The sequence below is a fragment of the Cylas formicarius genome, unplaced genomic scaffold, assembly GCF_029955315.1.
Source record: "Cylas formicarius isolate icCylForm1 unplaced genomic scaffold, icCylForm1.1 PGA_scaffold_6__28_contigs__length_40554024, whole genome shotgun sequence".
NCBI classification, from domain to species: Eukaryota; Metazoa; Arthropoda; class Insecta; order Coleoptera; family Brentidae; genus Cylas; species Cylas formicarius.
Genome location: NW_026844347.1, coordinates 13,549,024 through 13,569,193, shown reverse-complemented (window position 1 = coordinate 13,569,193; position 20,170 = coordinate 13,549,024). Strand labels below are relative to the sequence as shown.

Genomic DNA, 20,170 nt, shown 5'->3' with positions numbered 1-20,170 from the left:
ATACCTGTGCTTCATTCATCTCTATTCTAAATTATCTTTCTAGGCATCGTTTTATTGCAGAAATTAAAATTGCTTCCTTTTTTTTTTTCAATATCGGGTATGTTTGATTGAACATTAACAAATGTAAACATTTTAACAGATTAGATGGACATGAGACGGCACTGACAAATATGATAAAATATGTTCATGTACATCTAATTAAAATACGAATTAGATTATTCATTAATCACCAGTGAGAAAAAACAATACAAGTCATAAAAAAATCACAGTTAAAACGGAATCACCCACATGTATTTAGCGGAAACATATAAAGAAAGCAAAACCCGCCAACACTAATCAAATAAATTTGAGAATATAAATTTGCACCGGCAGTTTAGACGCTTCTGTGAAGCCCGACGTACGACTAGAAAATAACAAAACCACCCTGTAAGTGGTCAACTTAGGAACTTGCTCCTTAATTGCGCTCAGTCGGCCAATATTTTCGACGTTCATTCGAGTTTCAGCTGGCCGAGCGATGCCGTCACAATAATGACGTTACCACCGGCAGTATAAAAATAAAACTTTATGAAACTCGTCCGCAAATTCGGTTGTAGTTTAACCTGGGTGGTTTACAAATTCGCGCATAAATGTAGTTAGATCGCGGTTTATTTATTTTATTATTGTCGTTTACGTTGTTATAGACGTTTATTTATGAGACTGGATTCTAGGCAGTTGATTCCCGTACTTGGTAGTAAGTATAGTTAACTATTTTGGTCACTTAGGGTATTTTTATTTGACATAATTTGTTTGATTTTTTGAAAATGAACAATGATCGAAAACTGTGTTTCTAAAATTTATTATTATGTACCCATTTTGCGGGATATCAAAGCGCTGAGTGGAGTTAAAACATAACGGTTTAAGTTCTGGGGGGTAGGTTAAAAAATAAACAACGCCAAATTAAAAATTACAAAATTGGGATGTGGGTTTCTGAAATTCTGAAATTTTTTATATTTTTGGAAAATCTTTTGCTTTATTCCATTTTTCATTTCTTTAAATAATTCCAACTGTAAAATCAATATTAATATAATATTGTCAACTATTTATTCGTTATTTGATTTTATGGGCGTCATATATAATATTTCCTAGGAAATTTGACCTGCAAAAAAACAGTGGTGTGTTGATTTCTTCCCCGATTTGTCCCCTGTTTATTTACCTATTTATGTTTGTTATGTTATTTACCCATCGTATTGAAATTTATATTTACATGTTATTCAAACGATATTTTCTTTAAATATTTGTTAAAAATATCATTAAATAGAATTAGATAAAGTAGTTTCCTGATACGAGAGGGCAATCAAATATAAATTTGCAATGACGGTGATCATTAAAACATAGAGGTTATGCCGTAGAATTCGGATAAATTGCAATGATACCCCGAATCGAACGTAAATTAGAGTCACACTAACTTGAATACAACAGATAGATAGATTTTTGTGCTTGAAAGTAGTGTGATAGGGGCCTTACTTGTTTAATGTTGGGTAGTTCATAACAATAAAACATATGATAATTACACATGATTATAATTATAAAAATGCTCAGATAATTGAGGTTGAATTGAAGTAAATGCACAGTTATATAGAAGGAACAATAACATAAACTGTAATAAAAATTATTTATTTAAAAAAAATCTACCATTTACAATACACGTGTATTTGTGAATTTGAGCTGTAGTCATTAGAGTTCAGAGGAATAATAATCAATAATAATAATAACAGTGTTTTCTAGCATGTTATCGGTTTTCCACATTCCTTCTTTCATTTCAACCACATGAAGCACCTTTTTTTATATGATTTTAGTGCATGAAAGCAATGTGACAGCGACCTTACTAGTTTCATATTAGTTAGTTTATAAAAATAATAAATGTGATAACTATATATGATTATAACTGTAGAAGTAAACACAAACTATTAGAGAAAGAAGAAAAATATGAAGTTGGATAAATTGCAATAAATAATATTTATTTCAAAAAAATATACCATTTATATTATGTTAGTCATAACATGTTTGACGCACTTACCGGCCCTCATTTTAAAAGGGGTTCTATATCGTTTAATTCACAGTTATATGGGGAAGAAGAAGTACAAAGAGGTATAATCAAATTTACAATCTTTACATATCTCATCATATCTTTCTGAAATTGCTTCTTATTTAAAGTAAGCCAATGAAATATGTCATTTTGTCCAATGCAGGTATTACGGCGGTCATTTCATCCTCATTCATTACACTTTCTTTTCTCCCTTGGTATTAACGTGTATGACAAAGAAAATAATACTTACACATTACTAGCCGTCTCACTTTAATCAAAATTTGCCTCACAAAATGGTTATTGGAATTGCTGACAGGAGATGAACTTATATGGAATTTTTATATCTATTTAACTGAGCATACTTTCAGAGATGTTCAGGTAAATAAGGTGAAAAATATATATAATTGGGATAAATACACGCACAATAATGTTTTGGATTGGGAGCTTTTACTCTTTTGTTTTGTTTGGGCGTGAGTTATTGATGCGACCTATTTGGTGCCGGTTTCATTTTTACTTGGCTGAAAGATTTCTTCAGTGAAGGTGAAGGTTAACCGCTGCAGAAATTAGAAGTTTGACTATCGTGTTCAAGTTATAAATATACTGTCATTGATGAAGATTTAATGACTCATCCATTTATTAAAACAATTTTTTTTTGCGAAAATCTCGGCATGGCGTTTACCACGATGAGTTTTGTTAAATTCGAAAAAACACACTTCACGTTTAAACGTAAAGAATTTCATTCAATTTAATACACCCATTAGTTCCCATCGATATCGAGTAAACATTACGAAACCAGTAATAGAACCCGAACATTGAATTGATTATGGTTCTTCGAAACCTCCATATTCATTCCACCGCTTAATTAAAAATAACATTGTAAACAATTTTGGAAATATGAGGAGTTATCATTGTATTACCGGTATTCACTTAATTTTAATGACAATCAAGAACTTTCAAAAATTATGAGAGAATGGATAACGTGCAAGTGCTTAAATATTTATATTCTACATTGCACCTAAACTAATAGCTCAAGTTATTGTTGAATTGTTCAAGATTTCAGAAACCTGAAACCTTACTTTGTCCAAATAAACAGGCAACAATTTTTTCAATGCCTTATATCATCAATGTATAAAAGAAGTAAAAAATTTGAGTGCCACAAGGCACTGACTGGGGCCATTGTTATTTAATATCTATGCAAAAGCACTCTGCAATCTTGATATGGGGGCAGGGTATAGACTGATGACACAGTATTACTTCGGATGAGGCTAAACAGTTACTGGTGCCTGGCTTTAATAGGGTGAAGTTTCTTCTTCACAGCTATGTGGCCTTCTCAGTAACTTCTGTTTCGCGACAAGATTTCAATAAAATAACAATAGAGTCATTTTAAGAACCTATTAGGGGAATAGATCCACTAAAGTATTTGGCAGTTATAGTTGACTAAAATCTTAAATAAAATTATCACTGCTAATACCTATGTAAAAAAAATAGATTTATTCACAAATTTTACTTTGCTTTTTATTTTACTTATTCGGATACAGAAAGGTACTTCATAATTTTTATAAAGCACTCATAGAACTACTACCATTCCGTTGTGAAATACTGGTATGGGGTGCCACGTATAATTTGTATTTAGACCCCCCCTGAAGGTGGTTCAAAACTAGGTTTTAAAGGTTAACTTTCAGAAACGGAGATGGTATTCTACCCGCCTAGTAGAGATATCTTTAGAATAAGAACAAATTATATTTACAGGGTAAGCAACTTTGTCTATAACAACACCCACAAACAAACATATCAAAAAGTCAACGTCGAAAATTATAAATCAAAGATTTGTAAACTACCTTAAATATATTATGCGATTCTTAAAAATATGAGAGACCTAAAAATTCAATATTTATTTAAGAAGACTAGTACAATGTACATTTCGGAAAATGTAAATAATTTATAATTAAGGAGTCTAGTGTAAGATAATATTTGCCATTTGGAATGTAAATATATGTTTGTAGTGCTTAAAAAACTTAATTGCGTTGCATTACATCATACTAATATAATGGGCACTGCACCTAAGAGGACTAATGGCGTTAGGTCATTTTAGGCTATGAAAGTACGATGTACTGTGATGTACCTTTACTTATTATTAAATAGCATTATATTATTTTAAGGTGGAAGCACTTTAGGGTCTCGAAGAAATTGTAGGCTTTGATGACCTTTTAGATAAATAAAAAATAGGTGAAACTACAGAGAAAGTAAAAGTAAAAGTAAATTGTTAATGAACTTTTTTGGGTTAGGTTTTTAACATTTTTCACTAGCTCAAGCACCCTGCGTTAAATATTTCCCTGTGCAGTACTTGCCTTGGAAATATTTGTTTTGATGCGGATGCAATCAATCATTCCCACAACAATTATGTTTTTATAGAAATGAATCTTGCTGAATAAGGTAATTAACATTTGATTGCTTCTATGTGACTATAAGGATTGGACTTACTACACGTATATTAGAATTTTATAACTTCCCTATTCACTGCCACTAATATTGATAAATTGATTTAAGTTTGGACATTTACAAATCAAGAATCCCTTTTTCCCTGGTTATACTTTTTTAACTCCGATATTCTTCAATCTCTTGTACTGCCAATATAGTGCTTGGGGGAGGGTTGGTGGGTGTCTAGATGGGCCAGTTTCAGAAACATTTTTAGACCCTTGCCCTAAACGCGGCCTATTTGGTTACACAATTTGTCTTATTAACAATGTCAGCAATATTTGTTCCGTAGTATTTGTAACTATTGCTAAGTTCATTGCAACAAGGACGCCTTACTTATCAAAAACACGCCGCCATAAGTTAGAGAAATATTTAGGAAAAATTACATATCGAAAATGTCAAATCTCGAAAATTTAAAAACAAGCACCCTAGACATATTATTACAGTTTGAAAAATAATTTCAATACACAACGCAGAGCTACTAATCGTCAATGTTGTTGGGAATATCGACTTGCAGCAGTAGTTAAACAAAACAGTTAATTGATGTCATTTGTTGCATCGGACCGACAAATTTATGGTGGTTCTAGAAATAAACTTCTTTAAACTATTAGGCAATTTTTTTGAAGTCATATTTTTTTGTTGAGTCACTAATATTTAGAAATAATAAAAATAGCCAACCTTATACAAAATTGCAAAATTTTTATTTATTTTTAATTATCAAACGCTAGATATATTTACATATATTTAGAAATTCAAAACTTGACTTTTGACATAAACTTTAAAATATGACAAAAACAGCAAGACTAATATATAAGATAGCTACTATACGAAATCTGTCCAGAAGGTTCATGGTAAGACAAAAACGGCTTAATATACAAGGTGTCCGATTCCAAAAAAGGAAGTTGATGTTTGTTCATACATAACGTATCATATTTTATATCAAATAACAAAATAACATTTTTAAAGCATAAGAGAATATAAGTGAATTAATATTTCCAAAATATAAGTGAATTTAACCAACTTTTGTCTTTAAGTTTTTTATTATTCATCAAAATTTCACTTTTCTCTAAACGACTTATTTCAACTACAACTCTCAGCAGCAGCAAATCACTCAACTCGTCAGAACGAGTGCTTCTAGTTGCACTTCGTAAGAAACCTGACTTTATTTTACCTTCCTGGGTCAGTGACCTCTTTCCTCGCAAATAAAGAAATGTGCAACCGTATATACCGTATACCGTATATAAGTACCACTTCACCTTGACTTAACACAGCATCCCGGTTTGTTTCTATTATTATTAATTCTATTAATGTTTCTGTTCGTTGGTCTACCGGTCTAGGGTAGAAGTAAAGAATCGAACTGTGTAAATGTATATTAATTATAAATAATTGTCAGAATAGTTTGAATCTGTGGATATAATTAATGTTTTTACGTTATCTCAGGTTTATTTTTTATTATCCTCCAGTTCACGTACATCAGTAGCAGACTGAGTTTTAATCACTTTACTTCAATTACATTGGGGGAAATTTTTGGGTTTATATTATTGGGTCTAACTTTGTTTTTTAATTCGGCCCATATTATTTCTATATGATTCAAATCGCAGTGATTTCGGGGATATTCTTTTTTCTCTAGTTATCTCCATTTCTCAGCTAATTATAGTTTCCATGACCTCTTAGATTTTTAAAAGACTTGCCAACAAATTTTGCATTAAAAATTAATAATTATTAGCGGTTTTTTTCTTATTAAAGACAAAAATATAAGTGTTATATTCATTTTGCTTTCCTATCCTCGCAAAATAATTCTCTTGCAGCATATATTCAAATTACACTTTTTTTTGTCCGTTCCGTTTTCTAAATTTTCTTCAACCTACGGTCTAAACATATCAAATAATGACTGTAATACCACTGTAAAGCCATTTATTGCTCGGTTTATTCAGGGTAAAGGATTTTCCGTTTATGAAGGACAGTACCTTTGAGCATGTTGCAAGCATATGGGTGAGATTTCTTGAAGAGTTATTGAACTCCATTGTGAAAAAAAAGTTTGGTACATGTGACCAATATGGTTTTCGCATTGTACTAAAAATAGCTAGTAATCATTTTTCAAAGAAACTTTTACTGTAATACTTTTTACCAAACTTCTGCATCCCTCCTGCGTCGGTTGTTTATAAATCAAACTTGTTGGCTTCTTCAGATGACTGCTTTCCATATTGGTGAAAGGTAAAGACCTAAGTCGCGGTTAAGATCGTTTGGTTACTAAGAGATTTTTATAGATTCTCGTATTTTCCGAAGATATATGCAAGAATGTTAGTTTTATCGTTGCGTTCGACATTACAGATGTTAAATATTCCCAAAATACACTCCACCACAACTTTCCAAAAATAATGAGTCCGGAAACAACCCCACACTGGCCAATGTTGCTCAACCTTACAATCAAAACATCAAATCCAGATTTATTATTCATCCAAAAATCGCTCAATATCTTCAATTCCAGTCGCGAAATTCTTGATACGCCAGTGATTATTAAAATTAAAATTATTATTACAATCTCCAAGCATTTCTAAAGAAATTTAATTTCTTAATTTTTTTCAATGCGACTTTCGGTTTTCGCATTAAAAAAAAAACCTCTTCCATTTTAGATATATATTTTGAAATTAAGCAAAATATTATTTGTTCAGACAGTCAGTGGCACGCCTTTTTCCTTAAAAAAATAATAACATTTGCATTCATTTTGTTAGCAGATTTGATCTGATAAAAACTAATTATCTGCGTGCTGTCATATTAACGATATATTAACGATTGTTATGACCATGCAGAGAAGTTGTTTTTTTAAAGCGAAATGCGTATATCGGATTGAAAAATTTTATTTTAAGAGAAGTCAGTGGCGTACCATCAATTTGGTACACTTAACACACTTGATACATAGTATATGTATGTGTGCTAAATGTCATTAAAATATCTAAAATGGTATTACAGATATTAAAAAATATATTTTATTTTTGAAAACTTTACCACCCTGTTTTTCAAAAGTTGAGACGTCTAAGACGTTCATATGAAGTTTTCTCGCCTCTTAATTATTGACATTTAATTAGAAAATACCCTGTATAAGGAGGTACAGAATAGAATTCAAGTTAGTTTTAGTTAAGCTCTGAAAAAGCCAAGAGAACGATTGAAGAAACGTCAACTAGTTTGATTTATAAACAACCGACTTTGGTGGAATCCACAAGATTTGTAAATAGTAGCTATTAATAATGGAAATCAGCAAAATGTCAATTTTGGGTTTTAATTTTTTTTGCACTCTCAGAGATCGGTAAATAGTGAAACTTAGTCGAAATAACAAGTACGGTTACTTATCATTGTTTTGTTTTAAGTTAATGTAGGTCACTTCTAACCAGCCAATTACCGTTACTACCATAATTATGATATCTGGTGTTTTAACAACTCCTTGACAATTTTCAAGTTTGTTTCGTAGTAAGCGAAGGTTCTGAGTGTACCAAATGTGAATGTATAAAGCAGTAATGGCTAATGATGTACTACTCAATGTTCCTCTTCTTCAGAACCTGGATATTTATTGTTTATATGCAATAATAATAATAATAATAATAATAATAATAATAATAATAATAATAATAATAATAATGATAATAATAATAATAATAATGATAATCATAATTATAATAATAATGAATGGTCAATGGTGAATCTGATGAATTGGCTAGGACTGCGTTGGTAACTTATGCTTTTGGTTATCGTATTTGGCTAAATATTTTTAAAACTAAATATCTAAAAGACATCCACATAAAAATTGATGTTCCATACGGAACACCCTGTTCATTCTTGAATAATCGAAAAGAACTTAAAATTGCTATTTTGCTCGAGCCCTATTCGAAATGGTGAATTTTAACCACTTTGAAGAAGTAGAATTTGGCGGCGCACACTTGTTGATTTCCTACAAATGCTGACCATACCTAATAGGGTTTACCAGAAATAAGACATAAAAGTTACTATTACGTGTTTAATACATCGTATTTTAGATAAAAATGCTGTATTGAATTTTGGATCATATATTTTTATAACAGTTGTCGCTATATACAAAAATATTTTGTATATTCTTGAACCCTTTTAAAAAATGACTTTAAAGGTATAACTTAAACACACGAATATATTAAGTAAATATTTCAGCAACTTAAAATGAATCATATTTTGAGCTATGTGATATACTTTTAACTTTTTGATAAAACTATTTTTAGTACCCCATATCTCAGAAACAAATCAACTTCTGAACCGAGTTTATAGAAACATTTTTTCAAGAAATCACCTATCATTTGTACATAATATGTACATGTGCAAACCATTTAAGCAATTTTAAAATCACTCAAAACGTCACAATTTTAAAAATTAAAATGTTTTCTTCATTATTTTTGCTATCGTAATGTACATTTTACAGTATATTTAAGATTAAGAAATATGACGAAATCAATAACAGACATGTTATTGTATTATAAATTTTTGTTATTAATTAATTATGACATTCACTGATATGACCCCCAGAATCGAAAAACGTCAAGCCGTGGGAAATATATCCAAAAACATCCGAACCGCCAGTAGACCTAATTACCTAATTACACACCCATCTAGCCTGCGGGAAACGTCACTTTACCATGTCAGTTTCGTTTCCGACAAATCCGAGTCACTTCGGATATTTCCGGGATTTTACCGCATGGGTTTGGGAGCAATCGGATGTTTTTGGAGATATTTTTCACGCTTTGAATTTGAACTCGTTTATTAAGCACTCGCTCCGCAAGGGCCAAATAATCTAATGAGTCAAATGCCGTTTACCGCACTTGTTGCATAATATACTATTATCAAAATATTGACGTGATGAAAATATTAACGCAAACAAGAAACCAAAAACCAAGTTTCACGGGGCACCGTAACCCAGCCATAATTTTACCAATATCAACTTGACAGTATTTTTTCTAGAGTTTATACAGAAATTGTGTTCTTTGGCACTACTATAATCGTCACTTTTCCCACCATTGCAGATAGGAACCTAAAAATTCATTGCATCAACTGTGCTTCACCCATAACTTCGATAGTCAATTAAAGTTAAAATCTTAGCAAGCAAAGAGGGAAATATTTTTTGGTGACATTAGCAAGCAAACAAGAATTTAGTTTAAATAACTATTGCTGTTTTTATAATATTTTCCAATTTCAATAGCCACCGTGCAGGTATATTGTTCAACAAGTTTAGTATACTCCACTTTAGTCACGATTATGATGTGAGACGAGTGCCACAGTGTTTAGTCAACGAATGTCTCAAGAAATTTATCTACGTGTTGCATACTATACTGTTTCGACTATCATTAGTTTTTGGATACAAAACAGCAGGAATACATCCAATGACCATTTGAACTGACAAATGTGAAAATATCAATAGTTGTTCAAATCTGATGTGTTAACTTTTAACTTTTTGCCCATTCTTGACAATTTAAAATTGGTTATTTTGGGATAGGTAATAGAAATAATATCAAATTCTTACCTAGTCAACTGTGTTATGAAGACCGTTTTGAAAATTAAAATTAAATTTATCTTATTTTAGGGCAGCATGTAATACGGTTATTGATTAGAAGATTTGCTATTGACAATCTCCTGATCCTTATTATGGATGATTAAAAAGCACTAAGTTTATGTTTGTTTATTCTATTTAAATTGTTATCTCATTTTAACATATTATTACAATGTTTGTCAGTCTAAGTACTTGGATATATTTTTATGTAACCTAAAAATGAGTTGTTAGCAAGCGCGCAACAAAATATATATTAAGCTTCTAAGCTAGTAAGACATAATGAATCGGCCTTCTATGTAAGCCTATGTGATGTAAGTTGAGTAACGTAGTCAAAGTTTCAATTGCAATATGTCATACAGCATGTCCTTAAAACATCTCATAAGTTTGTGGTTTAAGTGATCCTGGTATGTAGTTATTTAACATTAATAGTCACCTGGTTAATTAAGTTTCATTCTTAAATGGGCGACTTTATTGTGGGTCTTGTTGAAAGATGGAAATAATTTTTGAATTAAATAACAGGTATTTACACAGCTCAAGACAGAAAATTTATTTTCTTCTTCTATTTACTTGCAGATTATCTACAGCAGTAATATAATAAGGGGTGTTTTTTTTCGATGTATAGAAGTTTAAGTTGCAATAAAAAAACGATTGATTATTCGATTGACATGAATTTTATTTATCCGAAAGGTAATCTTATTTTAAATATGAGTTCTGGCATATGACCGCCACGGCTGGCGCGGATGGACGTCCAATCTGGACGTCCAATTTTCGATGACTTTTTCCAACATTTGTGGCCGTATATCGGCAATAACACGGCGAATGTTGTCTTACAAATGGTCAAGCGTTTGTGGCTTATCCGCATAGACCAATGACTTTACATAGCCTCACAGAAAGTAGTTTAGGGGTGTTAAATCACAAGATCTTGGAGGCCAATTCACAGGTCCAAAACGTGAAATTAGGCGGTCACCAAACGTGTCTTTCAATAAATCGATTGTGGCACGAGCTGTGTGACATGTTACGCCGTCTTGTTGAAACCACATCTCCTGGTCATCATGGTTATTCAATTTAGGAATGAAAGAGTTTAGTAATCATAGCTCTATACCGATCACCATTGACTGTAACGTTCTGACCATCATCGTTTTTGAAGAAGTACGGACCAATGATTCCACTAGCCGATAAAGCGCACCAAACAGTCAGTTTTTCTGGATGTAACGGTGTTTCGACATACACTTGAGGATTAGCTTCGCTCCAAATGCGGCAGTTTTGTTTGTTGACGTAGCCATTCAAACAGAAGTGCCCTTCATCGCTAAACAAAATTCACTTATGAAAATCGGGAACAACGGCAATCTCGTTTTGGGCCCATTCGACGAATCTACGCCTTACTTGATGATCGTTTGGCTTCAATTCTTGCACAAGTTGGATTTTGTAAGCACGTAAATCAAGATCCTTCAGCAAAATCTTCCATAAAGTGGATGGACACAGATCCAATTCCTGTGCTCGATGGCGGATGGACTCATTCTTGTCTTCCTCAACAGCAGCAATAGCTTCTTCTGTACGCACCGTACGGAGTCTCTGGGGATGCGAGTTATCAATAAGAGTAAACATGGTGCGAAAACGTTCCCTGGTTAATCGAATTAACTGCTCTGATGGACGATTTTGTCGACGATAAAATGGACGTAGTGCGCGATACGTATTCCGCACAGAACCATTATTTTCGAAATAAAATTTCACTATTTGCAAGCGTTATTCAGGCGTGAGTTTATTCATGATGAATTGCCAAACCAAACTGAGAATAAATAACTTGACAGCTGTTAAATCGTTCGCCATCTTGAACAGTAATGCCAATTTAAAGTTCTATACATCGAAAAAAAAAAACACCCATTATAAGGAGTTCCATTTCAAATCTTCATTGTTTTTGATATACAGGGATTCACTGAAATGACATATAAGTTAATGAATGAATCTCAGGATGGAGGCATAAATGGCAGAAAGATTGCTCCAAAAAGTGCAACATCATATATTATACTTACTTATTATATACCATAAAGAGTTCTCGATTAATTTTTATAGGAACATCGGTAATCTCATATTAAAATTTATTTTCAACCCAAAAATTAATTTCTTTTAATACTAGTATTAACGAGAGATACTTCTAAATATGGAAAAAACTGCGTCTTATTACGTTGTCTGTTAACATGCAAAAGGTTTTAATACTGAATCTAATTTACAAAAAAAGTTTCTTTTTTAACATCAAAAGAGTTTTTGGCACTTAAAAAAATCACTAACCTTCGACAAAAAAAAGAATGTACCTACATTACGTTGTACACACATTCTTCAACAAATCTCGTTTTCGTTATTGAGCAGTCGTATCGAAGAATATCCAATTTAATTCTTGCTTGTGATTTGCTGTACACCAGCTACGAAAACTTCCGGTTCATTCTAGACCGGATTACATTCTATACATTACAATATATTCAATTTCAATCAAGATAGTAGTACAGTGTCAGTAAGGGAACCGATGATATCCCCGAATAATTTTCACTAATTTAGTGAAAACTTCAAAATATCATGAACATGTCACCAATAAAGCTCGTTTAATTTTATTATAATTATGTTTGTATAACACTTTTGTAGTAATAAAAGTAAAATGACACTTGTGTTAACTAGCTAGCGGCGGCTAATTAGTTTACAACATTGACATTGGAGTAACTCGCTCATAAGAGGTTTTATTTTTAGTATTCCATGAATTATTAAATTATGTACTTACATCATGTATTTTGAACATTGAACAAGTTTTAGATGAGCTCTGACAAGAATCCGACATCGGCTTTTTTCTAAAAGAACCCCATTAAAATTTGAATCTACTGCTCTACAGCAAGCAAATAAAATTGTCAAAAAACCTAACAAATACCTAACAAAAGAAAACAAATTCGATAAAAATATTTTACTAAAGTGATAAGTTCTTAACGTGGGCACACTCTACTGTGTTTTTCTTTGAAAATTCTGAAAGTATTTCATGTATAACCCTCTTGGCGATATTTAATATTTTCGGATGTTTTAAGATGAACTAATATTTGTATTTTCCTCCTATACGAAATCCCTTATCTTTTAATTAATTAACTGTTTACAAATTTGAACAATAATTAATCATCATCATTGAAGAAAGTACCAAGTAAACTCAAATTGGAAAAAGAGTCAAATAAGTCGGTTCGGTTTTGTTTATTTCTTTGATCAGAGATAATGAACTGAATGATGCTGAGATCATGCGGGCTGCGGAATTTTTAATTGTAGTAATGCAAACGCATTTCCAAGTCGTTTATCCATTCAATTGAAACTCATTAAAATAATTGACCTAATAGAATTGGACATTTACGATTAAGAACGCAAATGATTTTAATAGCATCATGATGATCTCCGTAAAGCCTTTCATTTTCAAAGTTACCGACGGTAATTTTTAAATTATACTGGGTGTTCCAAATTCGACTGTCAACGTTGGGATCTCGAAAATTGTAGGAGATACAGGGCAGATTATTATTAATACCTTCCACGAGATCTGGAACACATCCTATTCACTCTGCTGAGCAAATTGACTTTTTCGGCCTCAAAATTCTTACACGATATTGCACAATTCCTTTTACCATTTTTTTTATTAATGGCTAAAAAATAATATTCTTTTCGTGTTCACTCAAACCAGAGAAGCTATGCAGCTTATGTCTCTAAGTTTGGTTTTAGTGCTAAATAAAAACTTCTGCAAAGGTTTTAAAGCGGAAATAATTAACAGAAAATTATATATATATATATATATATATATATATATATATATATATATATATATATATATATATATATATATATATATATATATATATATATATATATATATATATATATATATATATATATATATATATATATATATATATATATATATATATATATATATATATATATATATATATATATATATATATATATATATATATATATATATATATATATATATATATATATATATATATATATATATATATATATATATATATATATATATATATATATATATATATATATATGATGACACTATACTCCGGGATATCATCCGTTCGCTCGTTGAACTCCGACTGGAATCCTGCATCCGACTGGAATTCTGCAAATCCTGCATCCGACTGGAATCCTGCAGACGTTTCGCCAAAATCTCACTTGGCATCTTCAATGCTCGCGCTCCGAAAACACTTCGAACACTGGGAGGTTATCGGCGGTGCGTGCGGTATTTATACTCTGCGCCGGAGATGGTAACGGTGCTGCTTGTGCGTGGGGGGAGGTGGCTCCGCCCCCTGAATTGTCGCGTTGTTAATTTCGCCCGATCGTAGTTGCGATGTCCCCGTTGGCTGCTGCGTATCGCTCTGCTGTTTGATTATCGTTCTCCACGTGTTGGATAAATGCAAAGCGTCGTCTCTCGTATTGAGGTGTCCCGACTTTTCTATTTCAATGGCCTCTCGTATAATCCTAGTCCTAAAATCAGGAATATTAGCTATTTGTTTGCAAGTGCCGAAATCAATTTTATGGCCTGTCTGATGTTGGTGCTGAAACAAAGCAGATGTTGTTTGTTTGTTTCTTATGGCTAAACGATGTTCCTCGAGCCTGGCTGAAATCCTTCTGTTGGTCTGTCCCACATACGTCAGGCTGCACGATCCGCATGCTACACTGTATACTCCTTGGTTTTCCAGAGTAATTTTTTGTTTTGGGTTTCTTAGTATTGCTCCGATGGTATGGTCAGGTTTATATGCCGTTGATATGTCGTGTTTCCGTAATATTCGGCCGATTTTGTCAGTAACCCCCTTGATGTATGGCAGGACAGCGATCGATCTTCGTTGGGTCTCGTCCTGCACTCTCTGTTGCGGCTGTTGTTGTTTACTGATTGCCTTGCTGATGGTATGCCTTTGGTATCCGTTTTGTCGAAGACAGGTACTAATTTTCTTCAGTTCTTTATCTCTGTTCCTCTCGTTTGTGAGCCTGAAGGACCGAGCAATTAATGTATTTGCCACTGCCTGTATCTGTGATGGGTGGTGATGAGATTTAGCGTTCAGATATCTATTAGTGTGTGTTGGTTTTCTATAGACAGTGTGTTCCAAGTGTCCATCTTCGGTCCTTGTGATGTGCACATCTAAAAAGGGCAGACTGTTATCCTCTTCAAGTTCTATTGTAAATTGAATCCTTGGGTGAATGGAATTCAGATGATCTAGGAATTTCAAAAGCTCCTCCTTGCCAAAAGGCCATACAACAAATACGTCATCAACGTATCTTGTCCATAGTTTTGGCTTCAGATTTGCCTTCTCTATTGCTTTCTTTTCGAAGTAAATCATGAAGAGGTTGGCAATCACAGGTGAGAGAGATGATCCCATTGCTGCTCCATCTATTTGTCGGTAAATTTTCCCGTTGTGCATAAAGTAAGCGTTTTTCAGGCAATGTCTTGACAGATCCATTATGTATGGCGGAAGATCTTCGTTTTCTTCTATAAGCAAGAGTGCCTCTTCTACTGGAATACTCGGGTAGAGGGATTTGACATCGAAACTTGCCATAATGTCGTCCTTGTCCATCCTGAGAGAACCTAAAATCTGAGTGAAATGTTCTGAGTTTTTAACATAGGAATCTGCCTTTTCCACTATAGGCTGAAGTGCACTGGCCAGATGTTTTTCCAGCTTGCATAATGGTGAGTTAAAGGCGCTTACGATTGGACGCAGGGGAACCCCGTCCTTATGGATCTTTGGGAGCCCGTAGAATTTTGGGCAACGACTCGGGACACCTCAATACCTCAATACGAGAGACGACGCTTTGCATTTATCCAACACGTGGAGAACGATAATCAAACAGCAGAGCGATACGCAGCAGCCAACGGGGACATCGCAACTACGATCGGGCGAAATTAACAACGCGACAATTCAGGGGGCGGAGCCACCTCCCCCCACGCACAAGCAGCACCGTTACCATCTCCGGCGCAGAGTATAAATACCGCACGCACCGCCGATAACCTCCCAGTGTTCGAAGTGTTTTCGGAGCGCGAGCATTGAAGATGCCAAGTGAGATTTTGGCGAAACGTCTGCAGGATTCCAGTCGGATGCAGGATTTGCAGAATTCCAGTCGGATGCAGGATTCCAGTCGGAGTTCAACGAGCGAACGGATGATATCCCGGAGTATAGTGTCATCACATTTTTCCATCCGTGAATCAATACGTGAGAATATATATATATATATATATATATATATATATATATATATATATATATATATTATATATATATATATATATATATATATATATATATATATATATATATATATATATATATATTCTCACGTATTGATTCACGGATGGAAAAATGTGGTGACACTATATTCCGGGATATCATCCGTTCGCTTGTTGAACTCCGACTGGCATCCTGCAGACGTTTCGCCAAAATTTCACTTGGCATCTTCAATGCTCGCGCTCCGAAAACACTTCGAACACTGGAGCGCGAGCATTGGAGATGCCAAGTGAGATTTTGGCGAAACGTCTGCAGGATTTCAGTCGGAGTTCAACAAGCGAACGGATAATATCCCGGAATATAGTGTCATCACATCATATATATATATATATATATATATATATATATATATATATATATATATATATATATATATATATATTATATATATATATATATATATATATATATATATATATATATATATATATATATATATATATATATATATATATATATATATATATATATATGTATATATATATATATATATATATATATATATATATATGTATATATATATATATATGTATATATATATATATATATATATATATATATATATATATATATATATATATATATATATATATATATATATATATATATATATATATATATATATATATATATATATATATATATATATATATATATATATATATATATGTATATATATATGTATATGGTAAAAAATGGGTTAAAAATCGCTCTATAAATAGATTTCGATTACCGCTCCTGGTGGCATGTTCTCTTGCCAAATCTGTTCACACTCTTGAAGATACAGTATGCCACTACTGTTATGGTCCCACATGGTTCTTGTGAAGTTACTACAAGAATGTCTTTACTGCCCTTCAGACTTACAACTTTACTAGGTACATTGTTTAATTGAAGCCCTGAATCGCCCATATTGAAAATATTTAGAAGTTTATCTAGAAAGTAATTCTCTGTGCATATGCTATGAATATAGCTTTTACAATAACTCAACTTCAACGTCAAGTTTTAGCCGATTTCTAATAAACATTGGCTGAAATTAAATACTTTGCAAACTTTTTTGGTACTTACTAACTATATGTCACCAAATATCTTGGACAATTGTTGCGGCTGCAAGATTTCACTTTAACCAATTTAAACTTCACATAAAAAATTTAACATAAGTTAAATCACCTTGCCATTTGTCAACCATATTTAAATATACGTCCAGTAGCCCGACGAGACATTTTGGAATTTTGATGATATCGAATTTTAAAAGCATGTTTATGTTTCAGGTACAATCGGAGCTATATCAGATGGAATGCACTATGGATGGTCCGCACCCTTCCTCCCCGTGCTGGAAGGTGAAAACAGTCCCGTTACAATATCACATTCCGACGTCACCTGGCTAGAAACGATCTACTTGATCGGTGGCTTGGCCGGCCTGCCAGTTACCATTTTCTGCGTCGACAAGCTAGGAAGAAAAGCGTCCATTCTTCTCGCGGCAGCAGTCAGCTTAGTAGCTTGGATATTGATCGCCGTTGCCAACAACGTGTGGTACATCTACGTGGCTCGGTTTATGACCGGTTTATCTGGGGATGTTGCATTTGTGGCTGCTCCCATGTACATCGCCGAAATAGCTGATAAAAATATTAGGGGTTTTCTGGCAGGCACAATATACGTTATGATGCTGGTGGGCATTCTCGTAGTCTACGCGGTAGCACCGTATGCGCCATTTTACGTTTCCTCGATAATCGGTGCAGGTTTCGTGATCATACAACTAGTAGTATTCCCGTTCATGCCCGATTCACCGTATTACCTTCTTTCGAAAAACAAGTACGACAAAGCGAAGGAGCACTTGAAACGGCTGAGGTCGTCTGGCAATGTGGATAAAGAAATGGAGGAAATCGCGGGCGCCGTGAAACGCCAACGAAGCGAGAGAGGCAGACCTCAAGACTTGGTAATCAACAAAGGCAATCGTAAAGCTCTGGTGATCATGATAGTATTAAACGCGGCTCAGCATTTTAGCAGTATTAGCGTTATGTTGATGAATCTCCATTCAATCCTCAAGGAAGCGGAATCGACGTATATATCGTCAGAAATCGCCGGCATCCTGTTCTCCGCACTGATGTTGATAGCCGCGACCATTGCTGACGTTATTTGCGACAAATTCGGCAGGAAAGCGTTGCTCATATCTTCGAGCCTGTTGAGCGGGATTTCGTTGTTGGTGCTGGCGGTTTACTTTACCTTAAAAAATACGGGTTACGACGTGAAAGATTTGTCTTGGATCCCGATAGCGGCTGTCTTGATATACGCGGCAGTCTTCAAATTCGGCTTGGGCATTATTCCGATCGTGATGACGGCCGAACTGTTCCCCGCGAAAGTGAAAGCAATGGGCATGACGCTGGCTGACTTCTCTTATTTGTTATTCGGATTGATTTCCGTCGAGCTGTATCAAAAACTCTCCGACGCCTTTTATCTCGATTTGCCTTTCTACATATTTTCGGCGTCGACGCTTTTGACCGCCATGTTTTCGTGGCTGTATATTCCGGAGACGAAAGGCAGGACGCTGGACGAAATTCAATTTATATTGAAGGGAGAACCGGTACCCGAAAGAAAACCCAGCAGTCAACTCGAGAAAGTTGAAAATGGTATCGAGGACAAGGATATTACGCTAACGCATATAAGCAAATCAGATACTTCCCAAGATGACGTTCCTGTTAAGTAACTGGCTGAATTCGACGATAACGCTACCGTTTATAGTTTGTAGTGTGGTTCTGAATATATTTTTTTGTGAACACTCGAAACCCTTGTCATAATCGTTTTCACATTCATTGCTTTCGATTTGTCTTTAAGCAATCGCATTCGAGACTGGACGAAGTTGTTAGTTTTATAACAATTGCCTATGTAGTATTGTAAATAAAAGTAGGGTAACAAATTTAAAAACGCGACATGTGATAAAATGAATTGTTAAGTTTGATAAATATTATAAATTCGACGCCAGCCTAAATTAAAGCCTATATTGCATTTTGGTATCTTTATTTCGAAGGTAAATATACTGCGTGATACATAATTTGAGCAATGGTTGACAAATTACCGAAAGATTTTCTAAAAAATAAAGAAATACAATTAAATTGTGTAATGCGTAATTGTCGAGTCATCATGGGATCCCACCCATACCACCGATCTAAAAATGTAAGATTTTCAAAATCTTCTTGTATCTAAAAAATCCAGGATACATTATATTACATTTTTATTTATTATTATTATTATTAGCGCACTAATTACATCTAATACCTTTCCAAAAAACTAAAATAGTTGACGGTAAGAACTAAAAAAAATACTAAAAATGAATTAATTATCCTTTGGACTATATTTACATTTATAAAAAACAGCGCATGGTGAATCAAAGTTAATATCACACAGCAGTACGGTAAAAGTTTAAATATATTTGATATATTGGTAATCTGGACATCATATTGGTTCTACCGTAAAATTATAAAAATGGTCATCACGACGTGAATTTTAGTGTGGAATAAAAAATATTCTCTCCAGTAGGGACGGATATTCTATAGACCGCCTTGATTATCCGTAGCTTGACGACAGATAAACAAATCCGTCTAATCTTAAACAGTTGGAGCCACAAAAGACAATCTCCAAACTAACTGATTTTCGTTGATAGGTGAACATACATGAATATTTGCGTTTACTCTTTATAAACGTTTAACAACAAGCTAAATGGTCGAGATGTTTTACAGTTTCGAACATAGTGCCCCAGTAATTTTGATACGT

The 20,170-nt window shown here is 33.4% G+C and overlaps 1 protein-coding gene across 5 annotated transcripts in view; it reads left to right on the top strand.

Annotated features, from left to right (window-relative positions):
- Positions 1-19,405, top strand: part of LOC132702814 (facilitated trehalose transporter Tret1-like) — a 70,288-nt gene extending 50,883 nt beyond the window's left edge. For 4 of the 5 annotated variants that reach the window (XM_060671606.1, XM_060671608.1, XM_060671609.1 and 1 more), the window contains exon 3: positions 17,674-19,405. In XM_060671606.1, the coding sequence (XP_060527589.1) occupies positions 17,674-19,106 (1,433 nt within the window). In that variant the 3' untranslated portion in view covers positions 19,107-19,405. Of the gene's footprint in view, positions 1-511; positions 731-17,673 lie in introns of those variants that run through there. The other variant, XM_060671611.1, reaches the window with a different exon arrangement.
- Positions 19,406-20,170: the final 765 nt, after the last annotated feature.